This window comes from Eleginops maclovinus, chromosome 4 (assembly GCF_036324505.1).
Source record: "Eleginops maclovinus isolate JMC-PN-2008 ecotype Puerto Natales chromosome 4, JC_Emac_rtc_rv5, whole genome shotgun sequence".
Taxonomy (NCBI): domain Eukaryota; kingdom Metazoa; phylum Chordata; class Actinopteri; order Perciformes; family Eleginopidae; genus Eleginops; species Eleginops maclovinus.
The window spans coordinates 6,701,118-6,728,804 of record NC_086352.1 but is presented as its reverse complement, the minus strand read 5'-3'; the positions used below and the strand labels follow the sequence as shown (position 1 = coordinate 6,728,804).

The 27,687-nt window shown below is 41.3% G+C and overlaps 1 protein-coding gene across 1 annotated transcript in view; it reads left to right on the top strand.

Moving 5' to 3' along the window:
• The first annotated feature begins 1,027 nt into the window (after nucleotides 1-1,027).
• ntrk3b (neurotrophic tyrosine kinase, receptor, type 3b) overlaps nucleotides 1,028-27,687 on the top strand; it is a 221,978-nt gene continuing 195,318 nt past the window's right edge. Inside the window, 1 exon segment of the mRNA XM_063880534.1 lies at nucleotides 1,028-1,542. Coding sequence (XP_063736604.1) covers nucleotides 1,301-1,542 — 242 coding nt within the window. The 5' untranslated portion in view covers nucleotides 1,028-1,300.

Here is a 27,687-nt window from a genome sequence, read left to right as displayed (position 1 = left end):
ATACCTGCTCTATAATTGCAAGTCTGTCTAGTAAAGTATGAATCCCGTAGATGAAGTAAATGATAATCTTTCCAGCAGTCCATTATAATGTTTATACAAATTACAGATAATAGCCCCTTAACTACGTTTTCATCCTGGATTAATGGTCACAACTCGCACAGTACTGATGTAGGACTTCTGTACATATGGTGATTCATGCTTCTGTGTCATCAATGCAATGTCCCTATCGTTTTTTATTCAGACATTTCTTGTTATTATTCTTAGCCTCTTGTGCAGGTTTAGGAAGTAACGCATGACACAACGAGATTACGTAATCAGGGTAACTGTATGAGGTTACTCTAATTATACGAAATAGAGAGACTATGTTATAGGTGGACTGAATGAAATGTCTTTATGGTTTATATAAAGGCGGATTCTTCTTTGATTTAAATCCATGCAATAGGTGGACACCTGATTTCATAAAGACACACACCGTCCATGCTTTTGATGAATGTTTTAAGCTTGAACAGCATTTGTAAACTATTACGGTGACTACATTTTAAGTGTGAAATATCTTGGGAACATTGTTAGGTACACTTCAATAAAAACATCGTATTGTTAATTATTTGGTCTCGTTTTTATTTGCTATGTGTATGATACTGATGTAATCTGAAAGTACAGGAAAAGTAATCAGATGACGATTAATATTCTGATTCCATGTTTTAATTAACCCTCCCACTCCTGCTCTTTTGATGTGCTTCCGTCGAAATGTTGATTCATGCTCCTTTTTTGAACTTAATTCTAAATGTAACGTCCCTATGTCTTTATTTAGATGTGTCTTGTTTCCATTTGTAGCCTCTGTTGATGCTGCTCTGCTCTGTAGCACAGCCATCTCCCACAGAGGGTGCCTGCGGTTTCTGCAGGTGTCAGTATGACTGTAGCCGGTAGGAGGGACTTGATGCTCCAACTTCTCATTTGGTGTCTCTGCTCTCCAGCCAGTCGTCCTGGTCCTGCTTGGAGAGACACGACGGTATCAGCAGCACGGATTCCGGGGGAAGCACCATGCGTCTGCGGCTGAAAGGAGGACCGGAGCCTCGCCTTGTTATGTCCCTTTCTTATTTTTAATTTTTTTTTTTTTCACCAAATCTCTGACGCGCAAGGACACTACAGCATCCATCCCCGGCAGAAACGCTCACATAGAGCCTCCTCTGTACGCACCATCCTCCTCCTTCCTCCCACTCTCCTCCTCTCTCCTCTCTCCTGTTTCTGTTCTAACCCAGAGGACATCGGGACCTCTTCTCCCCCCTTTCTACCCGGAGACATGGATCTATGGTTTCACTCGATCCGGATTTGCTGGTGGAGGGTTTTGTTCCTGATGAGTGTTTTCCAGGACTATCTGAGCTCCATGCTGGACTGCCCGCCGACCTGCAGCTGCTCTCAAACAGAGATCTATTGCAATAAGTCCGACAACGGCAGGTTTTTCCCTTTACTGGCCCTGCAAGATACTGGGAACAATGGGACCAGTGTTGACATAGCAGAGTTATTCAAAAACATCACCACTATGTAAGTAGATGCGGATAATCCGTGCGTTTTTTTTTTAAATCATTAATTGATTATGTGCTTTCTGGGTGTCTACTGCTTCCTCTGCACTTGTTGGCAGATTATTTCTCATCCTGAGACTTTCTGCACTTCTGTCAGTGTGTTTAGTGGCCCTGTTTTCATATGATAACACCATGTATAATAATCGGTGTTGCATGGAGGTTAATGCGCGTATTCCCCCCCCCCCCCCCTGCACAAATCCTGCAAACATTCTCAGACGTGGAGACTTGATCTTGGACCTTTGTGTGGTGGATTTTGTGTGTGTGTGTGTGTGTGTGTGTGTGTGTGTGTGTGTGTGTGTGTGTGTGTGTGTGTGTGTGTGTGTGTGTGTGTGTGTGTGTGTGTGTGTGTGTGTGTGTGTGTGTGTGTCCTCATAAAGTTGCTCCTCTGCAGCGGCTCCGCAGGCCTGAAATGACAGAAGGATGTTGCGGAGAATCCTCACATCAGCCATTCACCCCGTCCCCCGGTCCGCATGCACGGCAACTGCTCCGACAGATTGCGCTAAATGAAACAGAAATAAATGGCGCAGTAAGGTCAACACAGTTGCGTACCCAGCATCCTTTGGGGGGAAGCGATGCGACCCTACAAACTTTATCATGTGCACAAGATGCGTACTGTAGGGAGGAAGGGGGTGGCGTCACTTGTAGCCCCCCTGGACACTTGTGTTTCATACAGCTTCGGATCCATGATTTAAGGCTCTCCAAACCCCTCCTTTAGAAGCAGCCTTAATTTCCATCATCCCTCCTCCTCCTCCTCCTCCCCCTCTTTCTCTCCCTGGCATCGATCCTTCCTGCCAACATCAAAGCTTTCTTTCTTGAAAAGTCAGGGGGAAAAAAAGAGGCCTTAAAATAAGACCTCTGGTGTCTGATTTGCATATAAAGTAAACATCTCGCACTGGAAGGATTTCCCAACACGGCGTCGCCTTACGCCACAAAGGACTTTTCCTCCCATCGGTTTTCGGTATCTCGTTTACCCCTTTTTATCCCTTTTTGAGGCAGACAACAACTTATTCAGTGACACGGTTCATCGCTTCCCCGTGCCACTAGAGGGTAGCCTGGTACCCTTCTATACGGGCTCTTTAAACGACAACACTGGAGTCATTTATGGGAGTGTTTTATCAGGGTTTTTAGTCAAATCAGGCGCCGGAATAAGCATCAGTTCAAAGCTCAGCCACACAAGAGGCAGATGATGGTAAGCAGATGAAAGGTCAGAGGTGACAGTGCCATATCAGTGATTAGCCTGACCCTTCGCTGACCCTAGGATGAAGATTCCTCCTTTGTTAAATCCTCCCAGCCATTTATCCTGTCTCTCAGCCGGAATTAAACTCCCTCCTGCAAAATGCCCAAATGTAATAAGCACAAAGCCACTCATTGATTGCCTTTTTGTCTTTGAGAAACCCCTGATGCATTGACCCAGGAATAATTGTGCGTTTTATGGCCCCTCGCCAAGCAGGCCACTTGTTTCCTTGCTGCTCAGCATGGACGGCAACCTCCACCCACCGGTAGCTCAATGACAGCTTATCAGAGACAAAGCTCCCAATGTCACATCAGCTTACACATCTGAGGGACATGCATTCAAAACACACTCACACATGCATCGTCTCTCAGTTAAATATGCATGTTTTGCTCATTATGTAATTGCTTCACAATAGCTACAACTCACAGCTCATCTATAAATACAAACGTGCTAATTTTCGACATTAATGAACTAAATAAACGCTTGGTGATTTATTCATTATCTGGACAGAAAAACATGCCTTTGAAACACAAAAAGCAGTAACCATAGTAATACTGAGCAGCCAGTGATGGAGGCCAGTACAAATTGTCCTCTCTTTGTGAGGTGTTAGATGCGAGAGGTTTGCTAACGGGAGGTCTGCTTGCTCATCACAGGGGGAAACAGGGAGAGATGGGTACAATTTATGGAGATGGGAAACTGTGGGACGATTGGCCAGCCAAAGAAAAACTGCCAAGTCCAGATAATAGTTTTCCAGTTCTCTCGCATTAGAGATTCATCACAAGAGGCATCGCTGTTTGAAGTGGATAAGATAAGGCCTTGCTGTGATACTCTTTTCTGGGGTTTTTTCTTCTGAGAGCAGCTGAAGCGTTTGACAGGTTTGTGTAAGCGCAGCTCTGACTGCAGGTGCGCCTTTCTCTGCAGAAACCAATCAGAGAGTCCACCTCCGGCGATGACGTCTGGCCTCATTTTTTATAAGGAGAGGCTACAGAATCAGACCAACCATCACTGTAGCTTCAACTAAACACCGTCTGCCTTCCTCGTCTACTTTGCTCTTAAGCGCATCCTATAATTGCACAAGTGTTCACCAACATGTTTGCATTCAGTGGCAATCTGAATGGGAGCTATCCATTTGAGAGAGTGACTTAAAGGCACATCTTTGATGAGGTAATTAGGAGTATAGTCAATTAAAACTGTGCTTTTGAATGGTCATGTGAGAATAAAATGGTCGTATAATCTACTGTCAATTTAATATGAATCCTACAGGAACTCAAGTACTCATTAACTTAGGAAATGAAACCAATTTCATCTAAAATTAGAATATCTTAACACAAATGATTTACGAGATTTTGGTTAAAAATAATGTGGATTTTAGTGATAATACGGATTGAATATGCCGATTATCATGGAAGAGTTCATATTTATATTCAGATATGGGAAAAGATAGTTCCTTTTTGATGTTGCACTATTGCTAAAGGATAATGGCACGACTTAAATACCTATAACAGTTTTATGGTTTGTCAGTTATATTTAAAGACCCCCTCTAGACATGCCTTAAAACCTATTAAAACACTGCTTTGAATAATAATTTGCCCCGTGTTTAATTAAGGTTAGCAGCCTATAGGAAGAGGATATAGGATATGGACTTCGGCATTAAACCAACGGAGGTGAGGTTGTGCTCTGAGGTCTGAAACAAGCAGTGGAGTAGTAACGCTATGAAATATTGAGATCCAGGGTCGATGGGTGGACTTTTAAAAGTGAAATGCTCGATGCACACTGCTGTCACCAGAGAGACAGCTTAGTTTGGCTTATTTTCTGTCTTCAGTGAAGCGTCAAAGCTCTAAAGACCCCGATGAAGTGTGTTGTAATATAACAACGGACAGCAATAGACCATTTTCTATAAATAACCCCCAATAACCCTTTGGTGAACACTGAGAATTGTCACCCATTGACGACATAAATGAGGGAAAACCGTGTCCAACTGCTCAGATATCTGACCTCATTTAAACCCATAGCATCCCAACACCTCACAAGTTCAACAGATGTCTTTTAAACACCCTGTCATGAAGAAATGCTGAGATTAGGAGGCAATGAAATGAAAAAGTGTACTTCCAACATCCCTTAAGGCAAAGGACATCTGAATCCCTGTTCCCTTTGGTATATGGTGATGCCACTTGTGTGTATCTTATAATGTCTAATATTTAATTTGGCTTCGACAGTCATTGCAAGATTCTGCTCTCTTCGAATGTTAAAATCAGATGTCCTCTATGTGCCTTTGAAACAGCAATACTCTTCCTTAGTTTTCTGTCTGCGTCTTTAATGCCAACTCTTCCTTCAATCAAAGAGATTTATGTGGACTTGTAAAAATGCCATCTGTTTATCTGCAAACAAACTGAGACTTCCACGCTGTGAAATGGTTCGGCGTTTATCTACTTTGCCAAATGCGGCTTGAAATTTATCGTTTGATCTCTTTAAAATCTTGATTATCCAGTCAATGAGATCTTGTGTCTTCTAATTTCCCAGGATTTAAGCTATCCTTTAAAACGCATCACAATGTTATCGTGATTAATCTCTCGGCTTCTGAAGGTGTCAACTTGAAATAACGTGAAAGTCACACTCTGGAATCGAAGTTACAACGTGTTTTATTCCCGTCACATTGAACCAAAGGCAATCTTAAAAGGATAAAAAGGAGTAGTCTCCCGTGGAAAATGAACAGGAAAGAAGCTCAAATGTAATATGCCATAGGATGGGATCATGAGGTAGGGGGTGATCTAACAGGACAGGGACTGTGAGAAAAAGCAAATCAAAGCTGTCACATCCATCCATCCATCCAAAGCTGCTTATTTCACCAGGCTTCACTTTCTTCAACTGCCTCCAACTCTGGCTGGATGCCAGTCACTCAAAAAAAAAAAGTTGTTGCAGAAGTTTTTCCTCTTTCTTTTCGTTTTCTACGTTTTAAAAAAAGCTCAGGCTCGCTCGAAAGTATCGATCTGTGGACACCTTCAAGTGCACATTCTATATGAAACCTGCCAGTTAGCTGAGGCTGCCAAAGAAACCTGTTTTACACAGGAATGTTTTCCAAGGTCCGCTTATAGGTCACTTGTGGAGGCTGCAAGTGTCCCCCGGTTCAGACGCTCAGCATCACTGCATTTATAGATCCAGCCTTTTTTTCTCAAAACTACAGCCCACATAATGTGTGACTGAGGCAACGTATCTGCTATATAATTCTTGCGTAAGTGTTCTGAATGGAAAGATACCAGCACACTTTTCTGTCATTTATATCTCTCCATTCAGTCTTTGCCTAGTAGACCCAACAACACAACACATGTTATTTTGAACATTAGGATTGTGTAATTATAGGAGCACTTAGTCTGTAGGAGCTACGAAATAGCTGGAACTCGTTTGGATTCCATCATCAGGCTTCAATTTAGTTAGCAGATGGCTCTATCTGGAGCTACAGAAGACTGTCCAACCTCTGCTTCAACTTCTGCAGGCTGTATGTAGACTAGACGTGTAAAACCACCATTGAAAGCCTGGATGTAGTTTAAGTCAAGCTTAAAGATTGGATGCAAAAAATTTCCTATGAAATGTGTATGTGTTGGGCCCACTGCACGAACGTAGTCAGTGATCTGTGAATCTCCTTTTGGTTTGTGGTCTTCAGGTTTGAACCCCCTTTGTTTGGTGTTTTGTCCTTTGGGATTTTGTTTTATGGAGCTATAATTAATCCGATTTGGATGAAGGGGTAGATCTTTGGATAAGAGAGCCCAGGTACTGTTAGCATGACAAAGTGTGTGTTGTAGCGACTCGTCAACCGCAATGTGCGTTTCCGTAAAGCGTGCCCTGCTTTATCCTCTATTTTACTATCAATGGGACCATCATTTACCAGACCAACAGCATGCTAAAGGAGACCAAAGACTTAAAACTACAGAACTGGACCATAGAGTCATCAGTAACCTTTTTACTGAGGTGAGGATTTAAGTGAGAAGTAAGTTCATTTTCTCATAGACTTCTATACAACTAGACTTCCTTCTGAAACCACCTGCCCCCTGCTGGATATGATAAATAATGCAGGTTTAAGGCACTTACTCTTTGACCTTACTTTTTATTCCTGTAAGTTGTCACTTGCTTGGGATCCTCTTGAGCATGCATCACATTAATGCTACGTTTGGTGGTAAAATAAAGGTGCTGGATACTCGTAGGTGGAGAGAAAGGTGTCCTAACTCCAAAATATGCAACAGCAGTTATTATTATTTTAGTTATTCATTGGTAATAACCTTTGTGCAGGCTAAACTGTATGAGTTTCAGATATTCTCATTATTATCTTTTGCTAAAACGACCGACAATCAAGTAAACGTAGGGTCATTGGTAGGGTAATGTTTTTCATAGACTTCTATCTAAATTGACTTTTTTGAACCATTGGAGTCGCCCCCTGCTGGATATCACAGAGATGCAGGTTCAAGGTACTTCTGCATTGGCTTCACTTAAATCATGAAAGATTGTTTGTTATTTAAAGGGTCATTTTCTCATAGACCTCTATATAAATAGCCTTTGATCAACCACTGGATATGAGAGAGAGTGCGGGTTGAAGGTACTTCATTAAAAGGTTCATCTCTTCAGATACTTCCAAACCAATGATCTGGGTTTGTTGTAGCTGGAGAAATGTGTGGTGTAGCTCCTCAATACGTGACAAACACAGATCCTTTTAGGACATTTTATCATCTGGTTTGATGGCTATGACCTACAGGTTGTATGGCTTTCTGATATTCTGTTTAACATCACTTGATCTGATGTTTATCTGGGATGTTAACTGGGTGTATAGAGTGGTGTGTGCCTCCACCGTTATGCACATCACACACCTTGATTCCGACTGAAACTCCTTCCTTTCACCGCCTCACTGCTAGTTTATGTATTTATTTCCCCTCCTCCTCCTCAGTGCTGCTCTTCATCCATGTCTTTGTTCTTCTCTCTGCAGTGTGACATTTGGAAGTCTGGCTTTCTGAGGCCCAGCTCACATGTTTTCCGTTTGTAGTCTTGATTTATTTTTCCTTGTCACCGTGAGATATCTCTCAGTCGTTTACATGTTCTTAGTTTTTTTAGGGGTGAGATGTTTTTACAAGCCTGCTGGGGTTTTCTTTTTTTGGTATCTGCAGTTTTTCGCCTGTTTTAGTATCTTTTGAAGGCACAAATTATTCATACCTAAACCTCACTTACCCTCTGCTCATGAGGAGCTTTATGCCTGTCGGACACCAGCCTCGGATATCTGCTTTGTGTCTAAACACATCCAAAACAAGAAATCACACTCTGTTAGGTCTATTGCAATACTGCTGCACATGATAGGAAGTCTTTAGGAAGAGGTTAATGCACTGACTTTTCAATGTGGTGTTCTGAATGTTAAAGGCCATCTAAACAGAAATGTGAAAGACCTAAAAAATGACTTGAATAAGTTAAAAATGGCCAGGAATTTCACGACAACTTCCGGTAGCTAGCAGCTTTTGATTCTCTGTGCATTGGCTGCTTTGTGTTTGTACCAAGATAAAGTATGAGGTATGTTTCTAACTCTAAGCCTGTACATTTAACAACACTTCTATAGATGTATAGTGGAAGAAAATGACTTCTGTTCTTATTTGGAGCTTTACAAAAGAAATTGAATGAATATCCAGAGAGTTGCAAAGATTTTGCTATTTTGGTTTGTGCCAATCTGCTTACTCAGCCACCAAGATAATATACAAATTGGAAATCAGAATTCAGTCTAGTGTAGCGGAAGTTCTTGGTAATGCAAAATAGATAAATCTCATTCAAAATTGCCTTAGGTACACTAAACAACTCAAAATTTAAATAAAATGACTGGGTAACGGAGAGTAAAATTATAATAATATGTCATTTGTCAGGCGTACATTTAAATGAGCTTGGATTTTTGGTTTCCAACTGAGACACAAACGAGTTGTCCACCGACACAACCTGGAAACCATCACATCCCCCTCTAACTATGATGTAGTTTCAATGTATAGGTTAAGCTAATTTTAGGAGTCCAGGTTTGCTGTGCAACAAGGAGGACAGTTTTGAAGTATCCCATTGCAGTTTTATGAGGGAGCTTTTCAGATGCATTCATTAATTATTGGCTTGTCTGAGCATGACTTTGAGATGAAGCGCTTTTTTCTTACGGGGTTTGGGGAGCTTTTGACGACCTTCAAAGCCAAAGATTGCGTTTCCTCGGGTGTCATCAACACGAACATCGTCTAACCACCCAGGACGGAGTTGCTAACACACGTCCTGCAGTTCGCTTTTACCGTGCAGCCGCCCCCCCCCCCCCGCGCCGCCTCTGCTCACCCTAAGGCGGTGCAGGACGGTCTCCTCCGTTATAAGCATATCATCAAGTTTGCATGAGCCTGTCTTTGTGGAAAGTAGGTCAAGGCTGCCATCCGAGAATTAGGAGGAGAGAGCGGTGGTTTCGTTCTGATGCTCTGCATGCAGGGATGCGGTGAGAAGTCCCGGCCATGTGACTAACCCAGCTTCTCCCACGCCCCCACCGCCTCAACTCACACATCTGCAGGCAGCCCTCGAGCCTTAAAAGATGCATACTAATGAAGCACCCCCACCCACCCTCTAACAATCAAAAGACGCATTGAGGATCGCGGGGTGAAAAATATGAAGGCTCTGCTGTTTCACCCAGGATTAGAAAAACCCTTTAAAGCTCTGCTGCGGCATTCTGGGGGCTTTCTGTTGACATTTAGTTGAGCTGCTGCTTTTATACAGCAGATTATGAGTCACTGCCGCTACTGTAGGCAACAGTTTATCATGTGATATTTGGGAGATGGAAGGGAGCAGAAACAATCCATGCATCCACTTATTTAAACCCAATTTGTTTTATCGTGGTGTGAATAAAAAAACAAACTGGTGCATAATCCATGAATTTACATCTGTTTTACATGCACGTTTTATTATGGTGTGCTGTGTGATTGCTCACTAGGCCAATCATCAAGAACCTGCAGGTGATGAGCAGTGAGACAGATTAACTGAAGGTGTATTACAGTAAATCCTGTTCAACATGATATCTGCAGGCTCACTGAAATCAGCTTTATTCCTTCTCCTGCGTTCTCCTGCTTAATGTTTAATGGCGGTGGCTTGATGTATTTCCCCCATCTTCCCGCGGCTCATCTCCCACACACCATTAATTTCCTCAGAGATAACTTCTTCCCAGGTGAGGAAAGTGCCTTCTGACCTCCACGGTGTCCATCGCCTCCCTCCACACATCACACGACACAAAACGTCCTCCTTTCTCTCACGGCCGCTAATAAAGCTCCTGCTTAGAATTCATGTGGGATGTTTTGTGTCTTCGAAAACCATCAATCATCATGTTTTGTAAAGTAGGAGGAGTCGCTTCTCTGTCCTCCGTGTCCGTGATGACTGGCAGAGCTGTGGGAGTAATGCGGCTCTCTGAATTCTCCCTGAGCTCCAGCCATGTTCTCCTACATGGAGTGGATCTTGATTGATGCTATTTAACGTCATTCTCTCCCCTCTTTTGTTTGGAAAGAAACTGCTTATTACTTAAGTGCTTCAGTGCATCAACACTCCATTGTTCCGTGTTATTTTCAGCATAAAAACTTCACTTCATCATGTCTCAGTGTCACCTCAGATGGCTGTGGTTTCATGATCCCTTTGGGGGATTGTAAATTAGGAAATGCCTTTAATCTTTCTCTAATATCCAGCAGGGGGCGACTTCTCTGGTTGCAAAAAGATTGTGTAGAAGTCTATGAGAAAATTACCATCAAAACCTCAGTAAACATTTTCATGATACGTTTATGGTCTCAATTGCTTCTTTCACGTCTATTTTCAAAACAGCATGATCAGTTCTTTGGTAAATCAAGCTTCCATTTAGAGTAAAATAGCAGGGAATGCTCTCAAGGGTGCTCTCCTTGTTTTCGTTCCACAACCTAAACCCTTAAGGCCATGGTTATTTAGTTACAGAACAATACACTTGCACAAACCTCTTCAATAATCAGTAGCAAAAGGAAGTCTGAATGTGTAGAGGTCTATGAGAAAATGTCCTAACTTCTTACTTCATCAGTAAACATTTTCCTAAGCGTTTTTTGGCCTCTTCTCCTGTAAAGCATGTTCATTCTTCGTGTGTCTTCACTTCATGAATGTAAATAATGTATTCATCCCATTAAGCATTTAGTTGTCGTTATCACTATCCTGTTGAGTCATTTCTGGGTCTATGAAAACAAGATGGCTATGGACAAAATGCCAGACGGTTCTTGTTATTTCTGCTTTTTCTTTAATAATTCTTAATGCCATGGTGTGTTAAGTGCTGAACCAGAACAGCACATTTCCACAAAGCCTCAATAAGTTGTTTCCAGTTAGTCGTGCAATGCATTATCCGGAGAGAGCAGCCCCTTTTTTGTCCATCAGCTTTCCATCTGTGCAAATGATTGAGATCTATATGAGGCCATATGTGTGCTGATGTTTGGGCGGTAAACACATGAATTAATGGCTTTCCGATGCTGGCTGTTTTACTTTGACCACCAACATCATCAGCTGTCAGGACAGGATAAGGCATCGCAGCACACCCTGTTCCTTCATATATATATATATGTTGGCCCTGAGCAGCCTCTATTTATTGATCACCTCAGATGCACTGATATCTGTATTTGCTCTGGTCTGCAGACTATTGGTGCATTTTGCACTACATCAAAACATTATGGACCTGGCAGGCAATTCAGCTATACTCACCGATCATTCTCGGGGAGGCGAGGACTGGCGGTGGCAATAATCGAGAGCACCAGGAGGCTTTTTAAGACCTCGAAAGGGCTTTGTGTGGAGGCAGATGAGAACACATTAAAAGTAAATGGTCCACTGAGACTCAACTCTCCTTCTGACTGGCTCCCTGTTGGTGCAATGACCTTGCTACTCCAGTCAGACTAACTCAGTCACTCTCCATCTCTTTAAGAAGTACCACACATCACCCTCCTTCATGCTAAATCCTCCTTTAATATGCTCTCGCCTTGAAGTTAATAAAATCAATTGGCCTTATTTCTTTTATTCCATTTCCACTATTTGAACCCTACATACGTTCAACAGCTCCCAAACTTTTTAAAAGCATCTATTTATACTCATGTAAAAGCAGCAAAAGTTGTAAAAAATACTTTCGTAACAGAAATTCATGCAGTTACAATCCGTCTTAAGTAGAAAACAATATACTTTAGTACAAGTACTCATTATTTGTAATGACTCATTCAGAATCATTTAAATTCAATGACTGGATTTTGATTATTGATGCAATAATGTGTTAATCACAGATAGTTAAGGTGGAGCTAATTGTAATTACTTATTACCTATACTGCTGCTGGATATCTCAACCCATAATTATATGTCAATGGATGTATCCTCATGACCGTGCTGTAGTTCCTTTATAGCCCAACATTAGCCGCCTTTAGCTTAGCGGTGGTGACGTGAAGTCATGTGACCGTGCTGTAGTTCCTTTATAGCCCAACATTAGCCGCCTTTAGCTTAGCGGTGGTGACGTGAAGTCATGTGACCGTGCTGTAGTTCCTTTATAGCCCAACATTAGCCGCCTTTAGCTTGGCGGTGGTGACGTGAAGTCATGTGACCGTGCTGTAGTTCCTTTATAGCCCAACATTAGCCACCTTTAGCTTAGCGGTGGTGACGTGAAGTCATGTGACCGTGCTGTAGTTCCTTTATAGCCCAACATTAGCCGCCTTTAGCTTAGCGGTGGAGACGTGAAGTCATGTGACCGTGCTGTAGTTCCTTTATAGCCCAACATTAGCCTCCTTTAGCTTAGCGGTGGTGACTTGAAGTCATGTGACTGGCTGTAGTTCCTTTATAGCCCAACATTAGCCGCCTTTAGCTTAGCGGTGGTGACTTGAAGTCATGTGACCGTGCTGTAGTTCCTTTATAGCCCAACATTAGCCGCCTTTAGCTTAGCGGTGGTGACGTGAAGTCATGTGACCGTGCTGTAGTTCCTTTATAGCCCAACATTAGCCGCCTTTAGCTTAGCGGTGGTGACTTGAAGTCATGTGACCGTGCTGTAGTTCCTTTATAGCCCAACATTAGCCGCCTTTAGCTTAGCGGTGGAGACGTGAAGTCATGTGACCGTGCTGTAGTTCCTTTATAGCCCAACATTAGCCGCCTTTAGCTTAGCGGTGGTGACGTGAAGTCATGTGACCGTGCTGTAGTTCCTTTATAGCCCAACATTAGCCGCCTTTAGCTTAGCGGTGGTGACTTGAAGTCATGTGACCGTGCTGTAGTTCCTTTATAGCCCAACATTAGCCGCCTTTAGCTTAGCGGTGGTGACGTGAAGTCATGTGACCGTGCTGTAGTTCCTTTATAGCCCAACATTAGCCGCCTTTAGCTTAGCGGTGGTGACTTGAAGTCATGTGACCGTGCTGTAGTTCCTTTATAGCCCAACATTAGCCGCCTTTAGCTTAGCGGTGGTGACGTGAAGTCAATGGTACCGTGCTGTAGTTCCTTTATAGCCTAGCTTTAGCTTTTTACTTTGACCTAAACTTGTAAGTATCATAAACCTTTGTTTGACATGGAGATTATTTTTCTACATTCTTTAATCCAATGGAGAATTCCCATTGCTTTTTCCCAAGGGAACCAGGGAGATCCAAGCTTCTTAGCCGTCCTTTAAAAGTGCATCATCACTGGACTACAATTAAAAACAGACGTTAGATAGCAGATGAAAACTGTGACTGTGGCAGAAATATCTTGCTAGAAAAACAATGTCTTGCAAGCTTACTTTGTCTCCTTGCTAAATTTGACATGTTTGTCTGCAGATGAGGATAAACTAGCTTGAGCTCTGAGCAATTTGAGTTGTTTTGAATGACTCAGGTTCTCAGCTGCATCATTTTTGATGTGTTAAACATTACAAACACTGAATGGGGGAAGAAAGCAAGGAGTGTTGTGGCTCTGAAATTTGCACTTTGTTATTTCCTGAATTTAATGTTAGAGTTCTGGGAATTACAGTTATTTGGTTTCATACCAGATATATGAAGTGAATTGGGCGAGTGAGCATTGCATTGTTGATGCCGCTGAATGGGCACATTGTGCTCGCTGCCGCCATGACTCAGACGTTCTTTAGGGATGAGAGAGGCTGTGAAAGCAGAGGCTTCAACATAAGGATGTTTGTCGGAAATGCTAGAATGAATTAGCCGGCCTTTTGTGGGATTAATAATAGGGGACATTTGTATTAACAGCAGATATTCTGATTATACCACATGCAGTTTAAAGACTATCAAAACATGTTTTTAGCATTCATTTGCGTTCTATTGAATTTGTTTTTGAGAAATATTGATATTCATTACTCACTCTTTCTTACAGGCATCTGCATCGTTCAGATTGTAATATACTGTAGTTTGGGAACTATCCTGAGCACTTCAGTACCATGTTCAAGTCATTTCCTTTAGTGTCTCTCCTGGGACATGTCTCCATGCTTTAATGTTCAAAAAGCTCTTTATGTCTCTCATACTGCCTGTGCTGCAGCACCTCTTTTCCCCCTCCGTCTGAAACCAGAGCCCAGTTTGCTGTTTTGGTTCGCTGGCCGGCTCTGTTGTGATTGGTCAACCTGCGTAGAGATGTCCCGCCCCTTAGCTTATCACGTACGATGTGTTGGCGCGCTAGCCAATCGAAGCACGAGTGTTATGCCGTGAAGTCACTATTCTTCAGAAGTAAACAAGAGATTTGAACCTTTTCAGACCATTCACAGGCACTGAAACCCCATAAAGCAGAATAGGGCCTCTTTAAACATGACTAGATATCTATTCATCGGATGTGTTGTACCAGCCTTTTCCTTTTCCATATTTACACAAATACTAATCACATTTTATTTCTTATTTTTTTGTATTATTGTACTGTTTTATTATGTGTTTAGTAATACTATTGATTTCATGTCATATTTTGTTTATTAACTAACTGTATTTTCTCATACAACCAGAATTTTAACATAATTTATGCAGATGCTTCAAATAAGCCCAGTGGGTTTCCTTCCTCTTTTTGCACTTTATATTATTTGAAAAAGGAAACTTTGAACTACAAACACACACCATGACTTTGAAATGCCTTCTGTATCTTCATTAACAATCCCGAATCACAAACAGACAAACATTTGACAAACGTTGACCTTAAAGCAGCCGGAATCAGGACACAGGAGATTTCAGCAAGTTTCATCATCCCTCATTTCATGCACTTCATGAAACACCCGCGTTGGTTCATAATTTATTCATCACATGAGCTCTCCACGTGACATGAGTCAAAGTCAACAATACAAACGGCACTTATTACCAACAGGGCCGATCATCAGACTAATTGTGGCTAAATTAGCCTCCGTGAGGAAATGTGCTTCCTGGGTGTTTGACAGACTTTGATGGAGAGGCCGGCCTGTCAGCCTCAGGAAGAGACCGGCTTTGGCAGCTGTCTACATCTGACACTGTCAACTGTTGAGGCTTCTTATTTCCAGAGGAAGCCATCACCTGTCAAGCATCACTAATGTGTTTATTGTTACTGGAAAGATCAACTCGTTGCCCTCGGGGTATTTCAGACAGGATCAGAAAGTTCACTGCATTGTTTCAGAGCCTTAGCATAACTTTTCCCAAGTAATTATTCCACTTTCACCACAGTTTAATAGGTGTACTATCTATGAGACAATTGGCCCCTGTGCAGGAACCCCCACCCCTCATACTGTAAAAGCAAGACTCCAGATTGATACTTGATAGAAGGGGTTGTTTTGTGGTTGTTTTGCATCTCTCTGTAGTTGTTTTGGGTCTCTTTATAAACTTTTCACATCTCTTTGTGGAAATGTGGGGTTTATGTGCTGTTGTTTGCTTCTTTCTGCAACAAGTGTGCGTCTCTTTGCTGCTGTTGTGCTTCCCTTAGAAGGTTTTTTGTTGTCTCTTTGTTACTTTAGTGTCTCTTTACATCTATTTGCATTTCCGTGTGTCTTTGTACTCTTTGTGCATCTCTTTGTGGTAGCGTTGTGTCTACTTGCAGCTGATTTTCATTGTCTTTTAAGTTGTCTTGTGTCTCTTTTGTACTAAGTTTGCATTTGTTTACAGTTGTAATACAACTCTCTGGAGCTATGTTGAGCCTATTAGTGTCCATATACTTACATTGGGTTACTTTTAAGTAATATTGGATGTCTTTGTAGTGGTTTTTGCACATCTTTTGTTGTCTTTGAGTTGTTTTATGTCTTTTTTGTTGTCACTTTACCTCTCTTTGGAGTTGGTTTAGATTTCTTGAACGGTTTTATTTTGATCACTTGAGCTCCTGGGTTTTTGTCCAGCAGGCCTTTTCCAGTAATGCCAACAAGAGAAAGTGTATAATCTTATCACTCATAATATGTCCAGTATCATTTGTAAAACAAGCCCTGAGATATGACGGCCAAATGCCAGCCTTTATGTCTTCTGACGGCTGTGTCCTCAGGATACCCCGTTTGCCTCTCACGCGCCTTCATTTTCATAAAACACTGAGTGTGTACGACAGAGAGAGTGTGTATGGGCGTGTGTTTGCCTGAGAGAAGTAGTTACTTAAATGGAAGCAGAGAGAAAACAATCAAATATTCAACAACCTTGAGCTATATCCCTCCTCAGCTCCATCTCTCCTTCTGGAGGTAATTGGCTGACAGTGTATACTTTTTGTAAGAACTGTGAGGGTTTAGATGTTGTTGCATTTCACATCTAAGGCAGGAAACAAGGAGGCGAATTTGGTAGGAATTTAACAAGGGACTTTCCTTTCCTCTTGTGTTTCACAAAAAAGTTGATGTTTATTGATTTACCCGGAGAGATAGATTTCATTCCTTGTGTTTTGTGTTGTAATGAAAGGATTATTCTGCCAAACACTGAAACCCTGGGGTCAAATGCACATCTTTTTCAAGTGTTATTAAGCTCGAACCTTCATCACATGTCTCTGCCCATGATTGTTAAAACTGTTTCAAGAAATCTGATCCTATGGTTTGCCGGACACACCTGAAAAAACAATACATTAAGACCACTTTATGATTTTTGTAAAGTAAAAAGCTAATGTTGGGCTATAAAGGAACTACAGCACGGTCACATGACTTCACGTCAACACCGCTAAGCTAAAGGCGGCTAATGTTGGGCTATAAAGAAACTACAGCACGGTCACATGACTTCACGTCAACACCGCTAAGCTAGAGGAGGCTAATGTTGGGCTATAAAGAAACTACAGCACGGTCACATGACTTCACGTCACCACCGCTAAGCTAAAGGCGGCTAATGTTGGGCTATAAAGGAACTACAGCACGGTCACATGACTTCACGTCACCACCGCTAAGCTAAAGGCGGCTAATGTTGGGCTATAAAGAACTACAGCACGGTCACATGACTTCACGTCACCACCGCTACGCTAGAGGCGGCTAATGTTGGGCTATAAAGGAACTACAGCACGGTCACATGACTTCACGTCACCACCGCTAAGCTAAAGGCGGCTAATGTTGGGCTATAAAGGAACTACAGCACGGTCACATGACTTCACGTCACCACCGCTAAGCTAAAGGTGGCTAATGTTGGGCTATAAAGGAACTACAGCACGGTCACATGACTTCACGTCACCACCGCTAAGCTAAAGGAGGCTAATGTTGGGCTATAAAGGAACTACAGCACGGTCACATGACTTCAGCTCACCACCGCTAAGCTAAAGGAGGCTAATGTTGGGCGTGATGACGTTTAGTCGTCTCATTTAGACACCTGTTAGCAACCACCATTTGTAAATTCACCAGTCCTGGTTTTTGATGTTGTAGAATAAAAGTCTTAGCTTGTGTTAACCACAGAACTTATTTCCGGATAACAACATTAAAAAAAACATTAACTTCCAAACAAGGGAACAGGAAGTGATCAAATGTCGAGTCATTTCTGGTTTTAGGACTCATTCCTGCACCAATCTATGAGCTTCTGCTGAATCAGTGTTTGACCCTTCCTTTTTATTTCAGATTTTACATCAAACTGAAAATCTTTCTACGTTGTTTTTTCTGCCTGGATTTTCTTATCCTTGTACTTTTTCTGAGTGAAAACTCTCACTCTCCGAATCAGCCCTCCTGAGGTGCACTTTTCTTCTTACATTCATGTGTGTTTTAATCGTAGAAGTAAAAGGAAAAATTGTACACAATGAAAGCATCCTGCTGGTTAATCAGTCGGCGGTAAACCGTAGCTTGTCGGCTGAATGATTTAATACATTTAGGAGAATGATCATGTACATGTTATATGAATTGTTAAATACACATATTTGCAGTCTACTTATAACACAGTCCTTCAAGTATTCAGCAAGTGAAGCTTAGATTTGACCCTAATCTTAATCATCACGATGAAGAGAAATCAAAGAAATAAATTAAAGACAGACATCATACATACGTCGCTTTTTTGACTCCCCCCAAAAACAGGACACCTTCCCTCCCTGTTAAAGGGTGTCTGTGTTCTTGCAGAAAATAGCATTTTGACACCTGGCTAAATATCACGGCGGCTGAATCTAATTCCTGCTGTGAGCCTCGTTGCTTTGATGCACGTGTAAATTCCTTCTGTCAGAGCCCTCTGTCAACATGGAAATGCTAATTTATCCAGAGTTCTAATTAGCACAAAGACTCAGGTGGAGAAGTGTCGCACACATGGTTCAACCTAACCTTTTGCTTTGATTTCCCTCAAGTCTTTTTGTCTGATTCTCACAGAAAAACCACTAAGTTTGCCCCTGGCTCTGAAGCCTCATCACTGTATGTCATTATGGATTGTGTCTCAATGCTTTAAGTTAATATTATTCAGTGTTTTTATACATATACAGCTTTTATTGTGGGGTTAAAGTATCTCTAGTTTCTTGTGATCTTCGTGTCCATTCTATGAGTTATCGACTTTTCAAGGTTCCTTTTTTCTGCCAGATAACATCCTCCTTTAGACCGTCTTCTTTTGCTCACCTTAATTTGGTTTTAAAAAGAAATGATGATTAAGAAAAGCCATGAGAGCATAACGTAGGGTAAAGTTGCAGCACAAAGCACCTTGATGACTGATATCCTGCAGAGGAAACGGGGGGAAAAGTATAAAACCTGCAAGCTTTTTTTATCCATCATCCGTAAAGATCCTGAGGCAAACAAAAACAGTTCGACACATTTATATGACAATAAATGTCCTTGTTAAGGTTTATATTGAGATAAAAAGGGATTATTGTCCCTTAAAAGTATCTCAAAGCTGTACTTAAGAACATTTCTGAGTTGTAAATCTACTTGGTTTGCAATACTGGCTCTTTAGATGTAAACTCTCGAACAAATGCATACTTTTCCGGAGAGTAGTAGCCGCTGTAATGCAGTATTTCTCTGCATCTGTTCACACTGAGTCTGACTCAGCGCTGACCTGCGGGTCAAACAGCACCACAAAATGTCCTACAGCAGATGTCCAGTCCACACCTGCAGCTGGTGAAAAGTCTCAGATTCCTAGCACATCTTATTACTGTAATTCTATGCCGTTGGTAGAGCTTTTATCCTCAGTGTCGGTGTAAAATCATTTACTGTGTCGCTGCACAGAGCTTAACTTTAAACTGGCAGGAAGATCCTAACTTCTGTACGTTGAGATGTGTTCCTCTGAAATAAACCACAAATCTCCGGCTGACAGTGTCATCAAAATGTTGAAATTTACACTTAATGATAGCTCTGCGTTTTCTGCCAGATTCCAGCTCGCTGTTGATTCCAGTTAATGTTGTCTGACTGCACGCCGCTGCAGGGCACGCACTCGTTTCTGTGCTCAGCTCTTTCTTGCAAAGCGAGGGGGAGAAATTATTATGATATATTAATGAGTCAAAGTCTCTCCTCTGGGATGCCAGGAAAGCTTTGTGCTGTAGGAACAAAACATAACAATATTATGGAAAAATAAGATGATTTAGCATTAATTCTCTGTGATGTCTCATTTGAGTTCTTAGTCTCTCGTGTCATTTTAGCACTTTTATGCAATAGAGTTGCTAAATTATTAGAGCCACTTTAATATTTTAGGCATTTAGCGCTAGCCTTATGCTGAGAAAGGTTGTATTTGTATTTGACTCACTTAGTTTGTCCGTACATGTATCATGTTCACGGTTAAAACTATGGTTTGGTTAAATAAAGACATCGTAACATGCTTTATGATATCCATAGAAGAGGATCAGGGTCAAAATGTGAACCTTTTTGGAGATCTAACTATGGACAATCTTGATTTGAATCTCAGAATTCAGAGATGTTCAGAAAAATAAAAAATAAAAAAGTATTTTTTTAAAAACAAAAACATCAATTTTTAGATTTTTTCAGAATTCTGAGATTAAAATCAGATTTCTGAGAAATGCTCAAGATTCAGGAAGAAACAAATGTTTAGGTTCTAAAGAAATAAATGAATATATTTTCTAATTTTGCTTTCTGAAAATCTCTGAGATAAAAAAACAAATCGGATGACGTGTCTTTAATCGTCCTCTGAGTTACCCTTTAAGTCACAAAGCAAGTGCATAAAGTAAAGCATATTTAAAAACTAATAATGAATTAATAACAGAATTATTAAACTATTAAAATGAAAAAAACACGTGTGTAAATATTAATTAAAAACAAGCATATATCAAACAATGTTATCCAGTCCACAGACGTTACAGAGACACAGTTATAACCAGGTAACGCTCAGACCTTCTGAGATAAACGTACACTAATGAACGGGGGAGTGAGAAGATCTTTAGAGTCGGTTTTCACTGAACTCTGGAAAGGAGACAGACTTATTTCTGACCAGAAAGCTGAGATGGAGTGCACCCGAGTGTGTCTCCGCCTAAAGCCGGTCATTACCTTTTTCCTGATCTGATGGGACGACGAGGATAAGGGAAGTGGAGATCATAGCTTTTAAATCGCTGAAAAGTCCAGGATTTAAATCAAAGCATCACACTTTGGACTTTCAGTTTACAGACATGTATTTTAATTATAATATTCATATATATATACTTTAAAGAGTCCTCTCCTGCTGATGTTCAGGTGTATATCAGTATGTAGATTCTCTACTTTAAAGAGTCCTCTCCTGCTGATGTTCAGGTGTATATCAGTATGTAGTGTCTCTACTTTAAAGAGTCCTCTCCTGCTGATGTTCAGGTGTATATCAGTATGTATTATCTCTACTTTAAAGAGTCCTCTCCTGCTGATGTTCAGGTGTATATCAGTATGTAGTGTCTCTACTTTAAAGAGTCCTCTCCTGCTGATGTTCAGGTGTATATCAGTATGTAGAGTCTCTACTTTAAAGAGTCCTCTCCTGCTGATGTTCAGGTGTATATCAGTATGCAGTGTCTCTACTTTAAAGAGTCCTCTCCTGCTGATGTTCAGGTGAATATCAGTATGTAGTGTCTCTACTTTAAAGAGTCCTCTCCTGCTGATGTTCAGGTGTATATCAGTATGCAGTGTCTCTACTTTAAAGAGTCCTCTCCTGCTGATGTTCAGGTGAATATCAGTATGTAGTGTCTCTACTTTAAAGAGTCCTCTCCTGCTGATGTTCAGGTGTATATCAGTATGTAGTGTCTCTACTTTAAAGAGTCCTCTCCTGCTGATGTTCAGGTGTATATCAGTATGTAGAGTCTCTACTTTAAAGAGTCCTCTCCTGCTGATGTTCAGGTGTATATCAGTATGTAGTGTCTCTACTTTAAAGAGTCCTCTCCTCCTGATGTTCAGGTGTATATCAGTATGCAGTGTCTCTACTTTAAAGAGTCCTCTCCTGCTGATGTTCAGGTGTATATCAGTATGTAGTGTCTCTACTTTAAAGAGTCCTCTCCTGCTGATGTTCAGGTGTATATCAGTATGTAGAGTCTCTACTTTAAAGAGTCCTCTCCTGCTGATGTTCAGGTGTATATCAGTATGTAGAGTCTCTACTTTAAAGAGTCCTCTCCTGCTGATGTTCAGGTGTATATCAGTATGTAGTGTCTCTACTTTAAAGAGTCCTCTCCTGCTGATGTTCAGGTGTATATCAGTATGTAGTGTCTCTACTTTAAAGAGTCCTCTCCTGCTGATGTTCAGGTGTATATCAGTATGTAGTGTCTCTACTTTAAAGAGTCCTCTCCTGCTGATGTTCAGGTGTATACCAGTAGAGTCTCTACTTTAAAGAGTCCTCTCCTGCTGATGTTCAGGTGTATATCAGTATGTAGTGTCTCTACTTTAAAGAGTCCTCTCCTCCTGATGTTCAGGTGTATATCAGTATGCAGTGTCTCTACTTTAAAGAGTCCTCTCCTGCTGATGTTCAGGTGTATATCAGTATGCAGTGTCTCTACTTTAAAGAGTCCTCTCCTGCTGATGTTCAGGTGTATACCAGTAGAGTCTCTACTTTAAAGAGTCCTCTCCTGCTGATGTTCAGGTGTATATCAGTATGTAGAGTCTCTACTTTAAAGAGTCCTCTCCTGCTGATGTTCAGGTGTATATCAGTATGTAGTGTCTCTACTTTAAAGAGTCCTCTCCTGCTGATGTTCAGGTGTATATCAGTATGTAGTGTCTCTACTTTAAAGAGTCCTCTCCTGCTGATGTTCAGGTGTATACCAGTAGAGTCTCTACTTTAAAGAGTCCTCTCCTGCTGATGTTCAGGTGTATATCAGTATGTAGTGTCTCTCCTGCAAGATGTTTTGCCATAAAAAGTGTTACTTGAACTAAATGTCCTATCACAAAGCAATTGATAAGTGCTTGTACACAGCTCTGATAATGGAGACGTGAAGCGCTTACAGAGCAGATTATCGATCTGTCTGTCGCGTCCTGCCGCTCTGAAAAGATCACACAGGTTATCAGCACACGTCCGCTGACACTTCACTCCCCGAACCCCTCACTTATATTTCAATCCAAGTCCGAACTCCAAACTTCTCCTGGGCACAACGACAGGCGACACTTTGAGAGGGACTTTTTTTTTAAAATAGAGCATGAGCCCGGATAGTCAAATCAATCTGGTCACGGCGGAGGAAAGGGAGTGCTTCATTACCGGCAGCTCTGAGATCAGCTCCCTGATATCGCTGTGATCCGCTCCTCTTTTCTTACCTAATTGAATTCTCCAGGAGAGATGCCCCTCAGCTGCAGATTTATCATATCCTGAAATTGGAGACCAGCCCCATGAAGGACATGTGCTGAGCATTTAATCCACCCCTCGTGCTGTAAACCGAGCCGCCTGGACGCTGCCAGGACCGGGGATGGGGGGTTACTTCAGAAATGGATTCTGTTACGATTACTAATTACCTGGACAGTAGCCATTGTGAAAAGGTTCCTTTAGTCTGGTTGTTTAGTACAGGTCCCCAGCACATAAACACTGCCAAATGCTAATTTGTGTATGTTGCGCAATTAGCAAAATTAGCATCAATTGCATTAATTAAAATGTACGTAAATAATAGTCAAAAAAAATAATAGAGCGGCTTTGGGGATTATCGGGGAGTTCATTTCTGACATTTAAAAGATAGACAATGGGAAAGCGGCCATATTTGTAGTCTCTTTCTGGCTGATTTTGACTGCCATGAGTACTGTGGCAACAATTGGATATAGAGAGCACAAGATGGACATATGGGGTTACCTCTACTGTGGACAATTCTTATTCAAACCCAGATGATCCAGAGTCCAATAAATCATCAACATTTTCACAAAATGAATCAACAATCAGCCCAAAACGACTACAAAAATGGCCACTATCTGCCATCTTTCTCCCTGAAAATGTCAGAAATGGATTCAGCTTCAAATGTCAAACTACATTTCATGGGCAATGTTTTTTTGCAGTCTCATCACGTCTGACGGCCAAATCAGACGTGATGAGACTTCAAGGCTAAAGTCTTCTTTTATTTAATGATGTTATTTTGAAAAAATTCATGTCTGCACTCGATGTTTGAAAGGATGTTGCCAGATGAAAAAGAATTGAACCATTTCTTTGTCAAGTGTTTAAGGTCTTATAGTGTTATCCTTATTTGATTAATGACTTGTGCTGATGGCATTAATGAGGTTTAACTTTGTGCATCTCAGGTGAAGTTACAGAGGGATCCAAAAGACATTTAACTAGAAGGGTAACTAATTACTGAAAAAACACTACTGCATTAAGCAGCCCAGCAAGTAATACATCCATAAATATGCTTACTGTATCGAGGGCAACAATTACTTTGCTATTCTCTATTCAATTATTACTAATATTAAACGTGTCGCAGGTCCAAATGGCCACTTGGGTTACCAGAAACAGTCCCCCAGTTGTTCATTTTCTCTTGTGCTTTCTCAAAGTCTACAATTCTTTGAGCACGTTGAACATTTTGAACAAATTATCCTAATGCAAAGTGGTGAGGACAATATTGGTCATTTCCAACGTCTCCAGTACAAATCACGTCTATGGTAATGTGGACTAGCTACCCCAACACTGTTTGTACTCTGCGAGCCTGGCCATGATTTGTCCCCCCCTGTGGACTACTGTCCTTCAGAGAGGCTTTTTATTCAGCCTTCAGATGAACAGGAGCAGCAGCAGGAGGTGCTCGCGTCAGATCTCAAATATGCTGCCTGTCATGTACAGTATGACTAACATTAACAACAGATGGCGTCGTAATCTGTAATCAAAGCCTCTTAAATTCAGCTCACTGCACAATATGTCTCTCTCTACCTCAAATCTTTTTTTTTTATACTTCCAACTCTCCTTGTCTACGGACTCTCTCGGTCGTGTTAATGAAAGGTTTTGACACGGAAGATAAGATAACCGGGAGGATTGTTTTTCACTGGATCAGGAAGCCGGTTGAATGAAGGACGGGGTGTCTCGTTAACATGAAGATCGAGTGTGGATAATTAGCTGAATCATAAAGTGGAGGCAGTTGTGGGGGATAGCTGCACACAGTGGAAATCTGCATGGGGGGTGTTGAAACTGTCGAGGATCATGTCACAGTGGCAGATCACATGACTCACACAATTAGGAGCTCACTCTCGTCTGTTGAGAAGTGTTGCATTCAGATCCCTGGCCTCTCTTAGTCCAATCCTGTTATTTTACCTGCCTCATTGTTTGCTTCTGTATCCTGTCTTATATGATCCAATTATATATCGTATAACATCCTTTCCTTTCCTATTCAAAGCCTACTTATGCAAATGTATCCTATCCAATCTCATATCTTATTCATCGACCTCAATCCCAGTTTTGTCACATGCAAAGGCACCAATTATTGGAGGTTTTCAAGTAACAACATCTAAACCCATCTGAAAGTATCGTGACTTGGTTTGAAGACAAATAAAGTAAGCTCAGGTCATGTAGGAGCGGAGGATGGATGAATGGGACCAAAAAATACTGCACTCTGGACCCAGAAATCTGATGGTTGTGTCCCGTCTGAAACCAAACAGCAACAAGGAGTTACTTTATGTCATTTCTGTAACTTATTTTAAAACAAATCAAGATATATTACCAAACCTGACCAACTCTGTGTACTTCTGTACTTACACTTGCCGTTTTGAGTTCATAAGTGCATCCCAATGTAAAGACCATTACTGTAGTTGTGCAATCATAGCGGTCAACGTTAGCTGGATACGTAAGAGAAGTTGCAGGACCAGCACTACAAACAAATGTGGCACATGTGGGTTTATTTCAGTCTAACAAACCCTATTTGTGCCGTTAATATGCTACATTTTTAGGGCTGATTGGGCGGTCTGTAATGATTTGGTACCACAAACGCTAACATTGCTAGCTAGCTATCATCTGCAATCGTCACATCCTGCGAAGGCACAGCAGTCGGGTTGCGATCTGAGACAATGCTACTCGGTCAAAATTAACCAACTACTATATGCAAGTGTTCACAGTGTACGACATGGCAGTGTCTCCTAAAACAGAATTGCAAATAGGACAGTGGTAGTAGTACTGTGAACGATAACGTTGCTAGCCTAGAGAGCTACCAGCGGCAGTTAGCACTTCCTGGATTCCTAGCAGCCATGTGGGATTGGAGACAGCGATACAATGTACAGCATGGCAGCGTACCGAACACAGAATTAGAATTAAGAAAGTGGTAATACTGCAAGCTATGACGTTGCTAGCTAGCTTACGCCGACAATCGTCACTTTTCCGGTGAAGGAACGGCAGCCATGTGAGATTTGAGCTACGTGGTAAAATATCAGGTACACAACATGCCATTGTACTAAGGGAAGTGTCCACATTTAGACATATCACAAGGGTTTTCATGCAAATTGACAATGTTAACCCTGTGTATACTGCTGTAGGAGGGTCATAGTTGGATAAAGGTTAACCCCCTGCAGCTGTTAAGGTTGGTCAACAGCTATAGAGACTAAAACTCTTTCTTGGATTAGGTTGAGACATGTTCATATGTGGCTTTTTTTAAATATGGGGGTCTATATGTAAATAGAGCTGCTTTTGGAGCCAGTCTAGTTTGGCCGTTACGTCAATCCTTTTATTGCAGTACCATATTATATCCTGTTGTATTATCCATATATTATTCTATGTTATCTCCTACACTATTCTCCCATTTCCCCTTACCGTACAATGCCTTCCATAATATATTCAGGGATATAACCATATAGGATACTTTCATAGACGAGATAATCTCTGGTGAGCGCAGAAAAACCTTGAGTTTGAACGACATCCAATATCCCCCCGTGTATCCTTCCAATAATTATGCAGGTTTCCAGATGGGATGTATTTTAAGTATACAGCATGTCTTCGTGCTTAAGGTCTTCCACATTTGCATGCAGCGTGGCACTCCGGGCAGAGATCCAGAGCTATACGACCACTTATTTGATTAAACATTATCATGCTCAGCAGGACAGAGTGGAGCTGTGACTGCTGACAGCAGCACAAAGCTGGTGAATCATGCTAACGTTTGTCTTGCTAGTGAATGGATGAATCTGCTCTTCATCATGCAGTGTCACGTGCAATCACCTTGAACTTAATAAAACCAGCTGTGATCAGGATCATGGTGTTTGTTTTGTGAGTTTAAAATCCTTACTATCATCATATAGATCTGATTTATTCCTATGATTTTACATTTCCTCATTTATTTCCGTCTATTTATCAATGCCTCTACTCTTTTCAGCTTCCCTTGAAACGAGCATTGATTTATATCCGGTTCTTTGGTTAGACAGACAGACCCTGAAAAGGAAAAACTATATTATTTTGACTCACGTCTTCTCAAGTAATGCTATATAACTCACCAATCAATCCCAAAATCTTCAGTTTGAAAGCTGAATGAACTGCAGAAATTGTACAATAACTCAAAAACTGTTGCGACACGTCATTGTCACATAATCAATATTTAACTAAAGGCTTCATGAGTACATTGTGGTAATAAAAAGCAATGCAAGTTCATTTATACGGCACAATTCAACACGATGGCAATTCAAAAAGCAGACATGAAAAGCCTTAACAGTGCAACAGAAACACATCACTGTATGAGATTTAAATACACTTCAAAACATTCATCCATCAAAAGAAATCTCATCAGCAAACTGCATTTGTTCAGCTCCTTTTGACTTTTTCTTTTCGGTTTTAGAGCCGACAACTTTACCGTTTGGCTTCATTATGTTTGTAGACACAGTATTAATACCGTTTTGATAATCCCACTGCACTTAGTGCACTGTGCACAGACAACATGATCAACAACACGGATGCACAGCGGAGTTTTTAATGACCAGATATTTCCCTCAGGAGTTGTTGACCAAAACGTTCCAAAACAAGAATAAATATTTGGGCCAAAATGTACTCAGTGTACGCAGCTGGAGAAACTTCATAACAGCTTTATCCCAAATGTTCATTGGCTTTAGACATGGGTACTAGTCATCCCCTTGGGGATGGGGGCGGCAGTGGCTCAGTAAGTAGGGACTTGGTATTGGGACCGAATGGTCGCCGGTTCACGTCTCGATCGGACCAAAAAAAATATGGAGTGAGCTGGTAGCTGGAG